Below are 13,718 nucleotides of genomic sequence, written 5' to 3'. Positions count from 1 at the left end.
AACTTATATGAATCTCTGTTGTATAATTTAGGCATCTATAAAACAGTTTAAACAGTGCAGTTTTAATATCTCTGCAAACTGGTTTCTTGATGGTTAGACTTTTCAGAATGTACGTTAAGGTAAACTGTTGTTCTACCTTTGACTTTTACAATCAAAGAATGGAAATGTATTGTACTTCCTGTGTAGAACCTAAATATTTTTTCTTCATGCAGTTCTCAGTTTCTGCTGAAATGCCAAGAAGTAGTTACTAGAAGCACTTCAGTGGCTATCACTCTAGAAACTCCTATAAAGGGTTTCTGAACAGAACCAAACCCAGTAATTGACACAAGACACATAAAGCTTATTCTAATACTGAAGTGTATGTGTCTGTGTAACACATGTATTGCACCAAAGCTAAAATTAATACAGGTCATATACACAGTTTTTAACAGTCACATGGGCCCGCCTGTTCACATGTTACACTGAGACAAAAGGCCTTTCTAAAGACTGTTCTCGGTTCCCAGTCCCTGAAAAATGGACATAACCTCTGCATTCTATAGGCTTCAATAGCTGCTGAGTAAGGGTTCTCTGAGGGGGCCACTGACTCATTACGTACGGTCAGATATAAAAGGAAGGGGTTAAACCAGGGAGGAAGGCAGTTCAGGAGCAACAGCACATCTGCATCCAACATGAGCAACACCAGCATGAACATGAGGGGCAAGGTACTTTTATTAAAAACCTTTTTTCTAATAACCAGAAATGATTTTTTACAAAATGAGGTCAGCATTTTCACTTGCTACCTTCATTCTATAACTACAATTCCGTTTTTTTCAGATCATCTTCTATGAGGACAGGAACTTCCAGGGTCGTTCCTATGAGTGCATGAACGACTGCTCTGACATGACTTCCTACCTGAGCAGGTGCCACTCCTGCAGGGTGGAGAGCGGCTGCTTCATGGTCTACGACCGTCCCAACTACATGGGAAACCAGTGGTTCATGAAGAGGGGCGAGTACGCTGACTACATGAGCATGATGGGATGGAGAGACTGCATCAGGTCTTGCCGTATGATCCCCATGGTAATAATATAATTGTGTTTGTTGGACAGGGTGATCACTAATATCATACAATATTATACTATTCTCTATTATACAAGACCTTTCATGACTCCTCGCTGATGTAAACTCTCAAACTGTTTTACAGCACAGAGGCCAGTTCAGGATGAAGATCTACGAGAGGGAGAACTTCGGTGGTCAGAGTTACGAGATGATGGACGACTGTGACAACATCATGGACCGTTACCGTATGGCCGACTGCCAGTCCTGCCACGTGATGGACGGCCACTGGCTGATGTACGAGCAGCCCCACTACAGAGGCAGGATGATGTACATGAGGCCCGGAGAGTACAGGAACTTCAGGGACATGGGCATGAGCGGCATGAGGTGGATGAGCATGAGGCGCATCATGGACTCTTGCTATTAAATGTTCACTAAATCTTCACTGAACGTATCAAATGCTACTGAATAAAGCAAGTTGCTGCACTACTTTGACTTTTGTCGAGCTTATTGCCCAACTGATAATATTATATACACTGTAAAAAAATGCCTGTGAAATCCGCAGTAATTTACTTTGTTTGTGCAGAGTTAGTTACAGTATACTAATACACAGTATCATATTGTGTAATCAAAGAGTTATTGTGAAAATCACAGTAATCAGGATGCTACCCTATTCAGTCACAGTTGTATGATCAGATGATCGTTGTATTGTAGATAATCACAGTAACCATCAGTGTGCTGTGAAAATCACAGTTGTCAATTTAATACCATAGATAATCACAGTAAATGTACTGTACAAAACACAGTATCCAATTTTGTACTGCGATAATCACAGTAAATAACAGTGTCATGCAAAAACAAATCACAGATATTGTCCTCAGGACAGTACAGAGGGAAAAGTGCAAATGCTTTTTCACTACATGTTGACTTTTGTGGTCTAAATATTTTTCGATATATGGATCTTTGTCTCAAATACAGTAATGTTATCAGACCCCACTTATTGCTGTTTGTGGTTAGATCTATTATTTATTTATACGTAAAGTATTTATATAATTATTTGTATCTGTAAAATGGTTGTGTTTAAAGTAAGTGGCAATCCAAAAATATTAATGCAGATATATAGTGCAAAGGATACTTTGGATTAAATCTATTGTTATTTCTATTAGGATTAAAACAATTTGGCTGATTTAAAAAAATTTTCTCATTATTTTATGATTAATATATGAAGCAAAGATGAAGAGTTTATGCAGCATTATCAAGCCTGGGTAGCCTACAAACACCCAGTCTCACACTGCAAAACATAGGTTTACAATGACAGCTCTAAAAGGGTGTGGTCATGTTTGGCGTCCAATTCACTTGACTCTCAAGTCTCCTGCGTGAGAACAAAAAACATGGCGAACATTTCTCTCATTTGCCTGCTGAATCCCACCGGTAACCAGCAAAAGGTTGTGACAGCAGTAGACCTGTGGGGGGCAGCAATGTGCCAGCAAGGCATCTAGTCTTCCAGAAAGGTGACCATCGTGCCAATTTGTTTAGGCCTTTAGGAATTCTGAGTTTAAAGTCAGAATTCTGAGTTTAAAGTCAGAATTCTGAGAAAAAAGTCAGAATTCTGAGTTTAAAGTCAGAAGTATGGGTACCTGTAAAGGTCCCATGTGAGAAAATCACTTGCATGATATAAATTAGCGCGGGAACCACACACTGACCGAAGATGTTGGATTTAAGTGAGTTTTTACGTGTTCGAGGGGTCCCAGATGAAGCCATTTCATTACTGGAAGAACAAAAGGTCAGTAAAAATGAAATATGTGTTAGTTTGTTGCATGGTGTTTGTAAAAACAAAGAATTCTGAGTTTAAAGTCAGAAGTATGGGTACCTGTAAAGGTCCCATGTGAGAAAATCACTTGCATGATGTAAATTAGCGCGGGAACCACACACTGACCGAAGATGTTGTATTTAAGTGAGTTTTTACGTGTTCAAGGGGTCCCAGATGAAGCCATTTCATTACTGGAAGAACAAAAGGTCAGTAAAATTAAATATGTGTTAGTTTGTTGCCTGGCGTTTGTAAAAACAAAGGAAATTCAAGTCAGAATTCTGAGATTAAAGTCAGAATTTTGAGAAAAAAGTCAGAATTCTGAGAAAAAAGTCAGAAGTATGGGTACCTGTAAAGGTCCCATGTGAGAAAATCACTTGCATGATGTAAATTAACCAGCAAAAGGTTGGGGCAGCAATGTGCCAGCAAGGCATGTAGTCTTCCAGAAAGGTGACCGTCGTGCCAATTTGTTTAGGCCTTTAGGAATTCTGAGTTTAAAGTCAGAATTCTGAGAAAAAAGTCAGAATTCTGAGTTTAAAGTCAGAAGTATGGGTACCTGTAAAGGTCCCATGTGAGAAAATCACTTGCATGATGTATATTAGCGCGGGAACCACACACTGACCGAAGATGTTGTATTTAAGTGAGTTTTTACGTGTTCGAGGGGTCCCAGATGAAGCCATTTCATTACTGGAAGAACAAAAGGTCAGTAAAAATTAAATATGTGTTAGTTTGTTGCATGGCGTTTGTAAAAACAAAGGAAATTCAAGTCAGAATTCTGAGATTAAAGTCAGAATTTTGAGAAAAAAGTCAGAATTCTGAGAAAAAAGTCAGAATTATGAGATTAAAGTCAGAATTCTGAGTTTAATGTCAAAATTCTGAGAAAAAAGTCAGAATTCTGAGTTTAAAGTCAGAAGTATGGGTACCTGTAAAGGTCCCATGTGAGAAAATCACTTGCATGATGTAAATTAGCGCGGGAACCACACACTGACCGAAGATGTTGTATTTAAGTGAGTTTTTACGTGTTCGAGGGGTCCCAGATGAAGCCATTTCATTACTGGAAGAACAAAAGGTCAGTAAAAATTAAATATGTGTTAGTTTGTTGCATAGCGTTGGTAAAAACAAAGGAAATTCAAGGGGATGAAGGATGTGTAATGCAGGGACGAGTTAGCTAACTTAGCTAGTAGTAGCACGTTTTGATAGCTAATATGGTAGCTAACAAGAATATTGGCTGTTTTTTGTGTTGTTGACATTTTGGTTATATTATCATATTTTCAAACATGGCCCTAATCCTCTTCCGCAGGTTTACGTGCGTATGTCTATGTGATTGCGCGGTGCGTAAGCTAGTTCACAGGTGGAAAGCTGTGGTGGATAACAATGGTTGTGAACGTGGTCTCCTTGGACGGTTTCAAATTCAGAGCTGTGCAACGGAGTGATTTTATGGTGGTGCAACAGTCGAGATCCAGAGAGAAAACTCTGAAAAGTGATCACAACTCACGGGTCTGTGTCTTTTGTTGCTAAAAACATCTGTTTTAATAAAATAGACAAACGGAGGGTGCTTGCTCTGGCATTGTTTGAAGGTGAGAGGTGTACAAACAAGCAGGAGACAGGGAAAGGGAGATCCCTGTGGGTACATGAGACCCTCAGAAAGTCTCCTGACAATGGGCCCGTCTCTCCATTCATTTGATTGGACAAGGGAGAAAAAATTGGATGGTACGAAGCTGTGTCACAGGTTAATCTGGGCGCTCTGCTGCAGCTAACAGCGTCTCCACTTTGCAGGCCATCTGAGCGTCAAACACCTCAGCCTTTTTCCCTTATGCAAGCAAGAACACATTAAAACTGACCGTGGCACAAATCAGACAGACAACATGAAGATGTGGACGGTTTATTGACGTTTTGCAGTGTTTTGAACAGCGACACAGTCACCTCCATGATCACGCTCAAAGTCAATTGCAGTCAATTTGGCCACGCCTACAGAACATCTGGGACTATCACCAGTTAATTTTGCCACCAGTTAAACTGTCACACCGGCGCTTTTCTGCTCAGAGTTGAAATTTTGTTGAAAAAACTTTTTGAGCTCAGAGCACTCCTTCCAAAACAGCCTGCAAAACGCTCACTGCCAGTTGAAAGCAATTAAAAAAGGCGCTTCTGCAAAAAAAAAATGTATTCTGTCTGATCGGGGACTTATAAATTAAGATCAGTAGCAATCCTAACATACCTTATCAAAATATCACGTGTTCGTCTTCTGTTCAGCACATTTGGCATGTTAAACCAGTCAGGTGATTCTAAATATTAACTTCCATTTTCACTTCTACTAGGTTCCTGGTCAGGATTAATCCTGACTCCAGCAAATGCAGTGCCAAGGTCCACAGAAGGAACAATAAGGCAGAAGATGTCATACATGATCCTACGCATCATCAGGGACTTCACAGAGTTTTATTGGCAAATAACTAGATGGAGGTGAGGATGTGATAATAATGTGTCCTTGAAAGATTTTCCTCAAGTGGTATTTTTCCATTAAGATATATTCGGTTTGTATTAGTCCAAGTTTTGAGACCTTAGTCTCAGTAATATCTTTTCAAATTGCTTTCACTGTGTCCCTGAGACTATGGATAATCTATCCATAACACACCTGAGACAGTGTTCATTGGAACTACTTTTCACTGAAGAAATGGTCTTTATATAAATCTTTGGCAGTGAAGTGGGAATTTTCAAAATTTTTGGGTGGAGTTGAGCAAGAGAAAAGGGGGAAAAATCACTCACAAGGGACAATATGTCTGACAATAAGTCAGTATTTAATCCTACAAGCAGTACGTACAAACGAATAAGCTGCACAACATAGGAATAATTTATGGTGAGTAGTAATGACCGCTGAGTACTCAAGGATTAGAGTGTTGACATGCTGACAGGAATCACAGCAAGTATATTCCCATTACAGTATTGTCTTGTTACATGAATAGTTGGTATTCAATATTACATTCGTATGCAAACCCCCCTTTGTCAAGCTGCCTTGGGTACCTTGAAAGGCTCTATATAAATTTAAGTTATTATTATTAATTCTTCTTATTATTATTATTTATTATTATGTGTGGGGCAGACCACCTTCGGAATCAGCCTTCATTTTTGAGCTCAATTATACACTTGTAAGGTTTTATAGCTGCATCTTTCAGGATTGTGATGCTATCATGGTGACAAAATCTGTCCAAAAACACACACATATTACAAAATGAGTTTGTGTTGTAGTTTCTGCTACTGTAGGTGTCTCTAAGACCATATTTTGCCACAATGAGGCAGACAAACTCACAATTTGAAAACAATACCAGCTACGACAGATAAAATGGTTGAATAACCTGTAGCGATATTAAATGGACCATGGGGCCAAGTTATGAAAGACCGAAGTGTCAGTGATCTTGGTACCAGCAGTTTTTTTTGCTACTCCCAATCCTATGGAGAGATCCGAGTCTTTCTGTCCGAAAACCTGTCATGTGCAAGGGTCAGGGCTATAGCTCCCACTTCCTGTCTCTCACACAGACACCGTGCTCTGAGTGGCGATGGAGGAGAGAGCCAAATGTACAAATGTCTGTTTGTACTCCAGAATCAATGCAGACAATGCTTGTTGCCCAAGGGCAACAGATCTTTTGCATGTAAAGGCGGGTACACGAGCAAAAACATCCACCGAAAGTACATGACAGATGCAGTTTTTGACTACCTAGCACGTACTTCATCTCCAGTTTTCCCCTCCTAAATATATATATTGTTATTTTTAATTTTTTCTCCTAAAAGGTAACAAATATAACAGATAACAGATTTATTAAATTACCAAATCAATTAACAGTATCATTAAGAGTAATACCACCTTTTTAACTGGAGAGGGTTGAATGTAACCAAAACACCTTTTGAAATGATCAGAAACAGGGATGGTTCTTCATAATCTGCAACAAAAAGTGCTAGATTTCTTTCAAAAAGTATGTCCCCTTTCCTCTTTTGTGTAGAATAGTCCATGACTCCACTCCATGAATGCAAGATTTCCACATCGATCTACCACAGGTCTAAGAAATATCACCAAAATGACTGTCCTTCATACAGTTTATCAACTTCATTTCTTATTCATTGTTTATCTTTCAGGGATCTGCGAGAAGCAAGGAACCACAGACTATTTTTTTTTTCTATCAGCAAGTCACCTTTGTTCAAACATGGAAAAGGGTGTGTTCTGTGTGCATGTGGATTTGTCTTTGGAGATGTTGATATTAAGTTTTAAAGAAAAAAAACTGATGTAGATTTAATAAGGTATACGAATTGTTAACTATGCACTATATACTAATCTGTATAGTATACAATTTTTGCAGTTAGCATTAAGGTTTTTAGTAAGATATATCACACCTGTTTTTTGTTTTTTTTTGATATTGTGTGTTTTCCTGGATAAACTTTAAAAAGCTTCAAAACCTGATGGGAATTAATATGTAGTATAGAGTTGGGGCCTATGGTTGGGACACAGAGTTCCTTTTTAAGAAGTATATTTATTGCCTATAGAATATATGCCAGTTCTGTCACAGTACTTATCTTATTGACACCTTACTACCTCCCCGACAGTCACAAAATGTATGAGTGGGCTTTGGTTCAGAGGAATTACCATTTATGCATTTGGTTGTTTTAAATACTGTGTTTTATGGAAGGGAAATGATAATGTATTAGCCAAACAGTGCCTTTTTGACCACAGAAATCAAACAAATCGTTAAATTTATTGTTTGATGTCTCTCTGCAGTTATTTCTATTTATAAAATGTGTCAAGACTTTTACCATGCAGTAACTTTTGGCAGTTATTTCCTGTGATGTTTTTTTTCACAGTAAGTTACTGGTCAATTGCTGCCAGTTATTTACTGTGAATTTCACAGTAGGTTTCTTGCAGTGTACGATAAAATATATAATGGCTCATGAAATTCAATAAATTAGATTTTCTTTAGACAGCAAGCAGCTGTTAGAAAGCAAATGTTCATCCCAAACTCTTCTAAAAGTCTGATGAGAAATGTGGCTCTACATTTTAGTCGTAAACTGCAATCTGCCCCAAAGCTGCTAAATCCCCCCCGCATCCCTAGAAAAAGACTAAGGACATGAATGTCACTCACTTCAATGGCAGCTGAAAGCTGATGCATGAAATCACTTTCACAAATCAATTTGCATTGTTAAGTGCCTGTTGCTGATTTCCAACTCAGGTGACCAGTTAGTTTTTCTTGTATGTGGATGTTTTCATGACATCACAGAGTCAGGAGGCCAGACTAGAGGGAAGAGGAGCAACATCGATTTATATAAAAGAAACTGACCTAAAAAAGTTAATTAGACCTCTACAATTTGCTGTTTTTCTCTCTCCTGTCACATTCTGTCAATGAACATATTTTATAGGACATTTGTTAAAATGGATTTCCCAAGGCAGACTGTTATTATCACATTCTGTAGATATTTCTTCCCTTCAAGGAGTAGTCAGTGATTCCCTGTTCACCTTTAGAGGATATTAACAAATGAAATTTTCTTGTCCACAGCATTTTATTATGTAAAGACAAACCACAAAACCAACAGATCAGCAGCACAAGACAGAGAAGTCATACCCTTGACCAAATCAATTTCAAGCATCTTTACAGACCCTCATGACAATCCTGTATCTGTTCTAGACTCAGATCCAGTACCAGTAGTTCAAACCCACCTACTCTTACCAGAACTGCTCTACAGGAGGAAGAAACCTGCTTCATGACCATGAGTACTTTGATGCTGGCCTTTGCTCTCATTGCAGGACTGTTGTTGTGGCTCTTTATCTGCCATCCTCGTTCCTTACCATGCGTTCTGCAGTTCACTCTGGGAAGCAATGGATTTCAGGTTTTTGCATCTGAATGTGTTTAGAGATAACTTTATGTCAGGAACACAGAATGTAACAGTGAAAGCTTGATATTTTATTTTAAACGAAATTTAAATGAAAATGTCCAAACAGTGTTATGCTCTTTTCTTCTAGGCTCTTTGCGACACCTTGTATTGAAATCAGTCCAACAGATTGAAGCCTTATGAGTGGTCAGTATACAGTAAGAACCAGTCTTCTGTCAATAGTAAATGATGTGACAGGTGGGAAGAATTTAAAGAAATCTGTTCCAAAGAACAAATGTGATGGTATTTGTCTATTTCTATTAACAATGTAAAATAAATCACATTTAGTATAACAATGAATCATATTTCTGTTGTTGTCTGTTCCAGCTTGTATCAGCCACCCCTCTAACTATCAAAGCCAACTACACATCTGCAGACGGCCTTCAGGCTGAGAATATAAGCGTCACCTTCAGTCCCACTGTACTGACCAGTGGCTGCCGCGTGTCTGTAAGTATCAGTGATGCTCATTTTATAACATTAAATTTCATTATATAAGGAGAATGTAAATCAACATACTAGTATATTTGTCAAATTGTAGCTTTAAAATATTTTAATATATAAAACGTTATATGTTATGAATGACATTTATGTAATTATTTAACTGTAATAATTGTTAATAAATCAATAATCAATAACCATATAAAGGATCATGCTGATAATACTCTTAACTAAACAGGCTTTAGCGACACAGAATGTATTCATTGTTGGTTTTGGTCTTTTCATGGGATGTATTGACAAAAAAATACAGAATATTGCAGTAAATTGCTTACATAATGTTTATAATTTTAATATCTAATATAACTTCAGGCTTAATTGCTTATTTTAGAGTTTGTGGGCTCCCACATTATGTGGGGTCAAAAAGCTACTGATGCAGCTAAAATAGACAAATCAAGGTTGACAGCAACCGAGGAAATCCTTGGCTTGAATGTGGGATTACTCACTTAAGAGGTGGTATTATGCTTTTTGGCTTTTCCCCTCTCCTTTACTGAGTTATATTTCTTTTTTGTGCATGTAACAGGTTTGCAAAGTGAAAAAGCCCAAAGTCCAGCCCAAAGGGAGTTCCCCTCTCCCACAGAAAGCACTGCTCTGAACCGCTTGAAAACAGCTCATTTGTAGTCCAGCCCTTCACTTCCTTTACTTGTGACGTCACAATGAAAACGCGTCATAAAGCTTGACCAAGCAGCTAGCGGGGTCAGGCATGCTCTCAAACCAAGCTAGTCTGAGCGGAGGCCCTTTGGCTCAACTCGCCTTTGTTTGGTTTTCCATTGTAGAAATGTTGCACCTGTACCTGCTTCACAACAGACTGCTGATTGGTCAGATAGAATATTCACTATTCACTGCATCATCATTGCGTGCGCCAGACAGAGGCCAGCAACAGAAAGTTTTATATTTTACAATTTTGGTTTTCATACCGCTTATCCGTCTTTACATTCTAAGGAATGTTGAAACGTTTTAACTTAAAAAACAGAAAGCTGTGTGGATCGCTGGTGTGTGTGTCGCATTGAACATTTTTCACAGTTGTGTGTGCCGTCGCTATGACATACGTATGCTTTATTGGTTGTGAATTATATTTAAAATAAACACGGCAATGTAACTTCACAGACTGTTCAAGTGCGGAGTTGTTGTAAACGTTAGCTAACACAACTAAAGTTATAGCTATAATGCTAATGTTACACCTGATGTGAAAGCTACTGAGCAAACGTTCAAATTGTTTAGCCAATTTTTATGTCAAATTGAGTTGAAATATGGTGATTTTTGTAGTGATTTATTGTAAGATGTGGAACAATGATGTTGTGTGGTTGTGGACTTGTGAATAACTTATGCCATCTTCTAGGTTACGGTTGCAGTCTGAAGCGGCTTTGATTTGGATCACACTACACCTTCTCTGCTTGATTTGCTAGTAGTCCTTACCTGGGAACTGCGCATGTGCAACACCCAACAAAGATTTTGTACAAGTAAGATGCATCACTCTGTAGCTCAAGAGCGGAGCGTACAAACACATAGGGTGAAAAGAGGAGCTGCAGCAATGTGCAGTATGAGAAAAATATGGTGTTTTTTGAAAATTAAACCATGTAAACCTGTTCTGGTACAACCCCTAAATAAGATTTTGAAACTGAAAATGAGCATAATACATCCTCTTTAAATGATTTAGTGATTAATAATAGTAGATTTATTTTGTCACAATATAACAGGTTATAGAGTGTGTTTTGAGTTTGTAACTGCTACATAGCAGACAATTAACATAAATATAGAAGCAATTGTAAAAATGAAAACAGAAATAAACAATATTCAATGATCAATGGAGCAGTGCTGAGGATGAATTAGAGTTTAAGAGTCTGATAGCATGGGGGGGAAGAAGCTGCTCTTCAGTCTTGTGGTGTGGCAGCAGAAACTTCTACATCTTTTCCCAGAAGGCAGCAGGGTGAACAGGCTGTGGCTGGGTGGGTACTGTCCTTTAGTATCCTTTGGGCTCTGCATAGGCACCACACCTCATCGATATCACAGGAGATGGGTACCAATGATCTTGTGAGCACTTTTAATCACCCACTGCACAGCCCTCCGGTCCTGGGCCATGCACTTTGAGTGCAAAATTTATATTAATTATTTTTTTATCATTAAACCAGGGCCGGTCAGATCCTCTCTGTTTCACCAGTCTTCTTGATGGTGGCCTCAACTACTGCAACCTCTACAATCTGCTGGCAGGTGAATGAACAACCAGAAATGCTTTATCTTATACAGACATTAATCATCGTGCCGTGCATGCCGCTCTCTGATCTATGATCTGAAAGTCTGACACCTATTATACTTTTTTTTTCTCACATCACAAATTGCTGTGCTACCGCTTTGATTAAAAATATAAGATTGAGAATCGTATGCATGTTAATGATTAAGGATTAATGAAATATTTGGTATGAATGTGTAAGGATCTAATTTCCATCCATCTGTGTTTGTGAATGAATGTTTGGATTCTAGTGAGCGGCTTCACCTCCCCCCCAGGCTTCATGGAGATGACCAACGAATGGGCTTGTCTGGGCTACAGACTCTCCACCCTCCACCTGTAAAGCTTAATAAGCTCAGATGATGACTTCTGGAAATCTGCATATCTTCAGAAGAGCCTTCATTTCATGTCATTTAGACAGCTGTAATCTCTTAGATGTTAGTGTTAATGAGCCTTTCTGATGTTTTGACCTTTCTTCACTGGCTTCCAGTTCAGCAAAGAACTGATTTTAACATCTCAGTGTTTGGTCTTGAATCTCTGACCTTTTAAACCCTCAAATCTCCTCTTTGAGGTACATCCTACTCATAGACTGAAGAAAACACCAAGTCCAAAAGTGTTACTTACTAAGGCCAACACAAAAATGTTAAATCAAAACATGATTTTATAAACATGATGAACATTGCTATTTTATAGTATTATTAGTATGATGTTGCATGGAAAGGGACACACCAGGTGGGTCACTTACCCAAAAATAAAAGGAGAAGAATAGTGCCATCCTAATTTCCTTATAGTGTTAAAACTAACTACACTGTAATTTACTATACACTATCTATTATTATTATAATTATTATTATTATTATTATCATTATATCTATTAAAGATTTTCCCGATGTTTAGATGAATTTTACCAACTTTTTGAGACTGAAAATGCAGTGAAAATGTGTTCACTGATGACATTTGTTTTCGTTTTTCATGCAGTTTGCAGACACATGGGGTTCAGGATTCAAATAAGATCTTGCTGCTCACAATATTTAATAAGCATTCTTCTATCTAATAAAGAGAAATCTGTTTATGATGCATTGACTCATTTGTTGTGAGTGAATATGCAGAGATCCTAATTTTTCTTACCTTAGTCAGTTTAAAGTCACCTGTAACTTCACCTGTGATGCCATCACAGCGCTATATTAGCTGTATATTAGCCAAATTAGCTCAACTATTTAGAGGTAAAAAAAAAGTCAATCAGCCCAACCACCTTATTGGCCATTCAAAAATTCCTATTTGGACAGAGCTTTTCAGTTCAAACATTTTTTAGTATGATGCAACCATCACCTACATGTTTCTGCTGTGACATAGTCTTTCATTTACTTCTGAATGAAAAGCTTGTTCTCTCTTTCTGATGTCTGCAGGTCTATTCAGTTTAAAAGCCTGCAGTGTAAATGTGTTTGAGAAATGATAACTGAGGAGTTGCAACTGTATATTAAATTTGACAACATTTGATAAATTTCACTAAAACCTGAGGATGAGCATGTTACTATGTTTTTTGTGAAACTAGATTACTGAAAAAGACAACTGGCTTTACAGTAATATTTTGCATGTGCCAAAGCAACTGAGAAAGTTGAAAAGATGAGTTTTGCACATATGCAAATCACAGAGAGACACTATGACAATAAACTTAGAACTATAGCCATCAAGATAAGCACAGCACCTATAAGTCTACAAGTATGATCACACATTTGTAAAAAGTGTTACAGGACAGAACGGACTCAAACGCAACACTCAGTTTCAAACAGGTTTACTGTATTTAGGGAAAGGGGGCTGAGGGAGTGGTGATGAGGGAAAGGTGGACGCCGGGGACGCGGGCATGGAGGACTGAGGAGGTTCAGGCGAGGGAGCCGAGGGGCACCGGGGACCGAGGAGGAGAGGTGGCACAGGAGAACTGACCACAGAGGTTGATGGAGGGGTGTGGTGGCAGGCAGACTGGCGAGGAGGAGCCGGGAGGATGTCCGAGGGAAGAGGGCAGATAGGCGAGCCCAGCTCACACGACGGTGGACGGAGGTGAGTGAACCTGGGGAAAGGCAGACAGACAGGATTAGTCGCAAGGAAACAGAGAACAGGGAAATAGAGATTTGCGGGATTCAAAAATGGCTTGCGTAATGCAGTGGCACCAGGTCAGGAGTAACGAAGATCGAAAGTAGATCGGGAGAACCTTGGTTGAAATACTGGCATTTTTATCAATGCTGCGAACGGGGGTGTGAG

The 13,718-nt window shown here is 38.6% G+C and overlaps 1 protein-coding gene across 1 annotated transcript; it reads left to right on the top strand.

Moving 5' to 3' along the window:
* Nucleotides 1–614: 614 nt before the first annotated feature.
* On the top strand, nt 615–1,459 carry LOC119903406 (gamma-crystallin M3-like). The gene is made up of 3 exons (XM_038719550.1): nt 615–701; nt 814–1,056; nt 1,181–1,459. The coding sequence occupies exons 1-3, from the start codon at nt 669–671 to the stop codon at nt 1,457–1,459; spliced, it is 555 nt and encodes a 184-aa protein (XP_038575478.1). The 5' UTR covers nt 615–668.
* The last annotated feature ends 12,259 nt before the right edge of the window (nt 1,460–13,718 follow it).

The sequence above is a fragment of the Micropterus salmoides genome, unplaced genomic scaffold, assembly GCF_014851395.1.
Source record: "Micropterus salmoides isolate LMB-PRFRI ecotype aquatic unplaced genomic scaffold, ASM1485139v1 Ms_hic_scaffold_15, whole genome shotgun sequence".
Taxonomy (NCBI): Eukaryota; Metazoa; Chordata; class Actinopteri; order Centrarchiformes; family Centrarchidae; genus Micropterus; species Micropterus salmoides.
The sequence above is the reverse complement of the archived record's forward strand: the minus strand, read 5'-3'. Positions and strand labels throughout refer to the sequence as shown.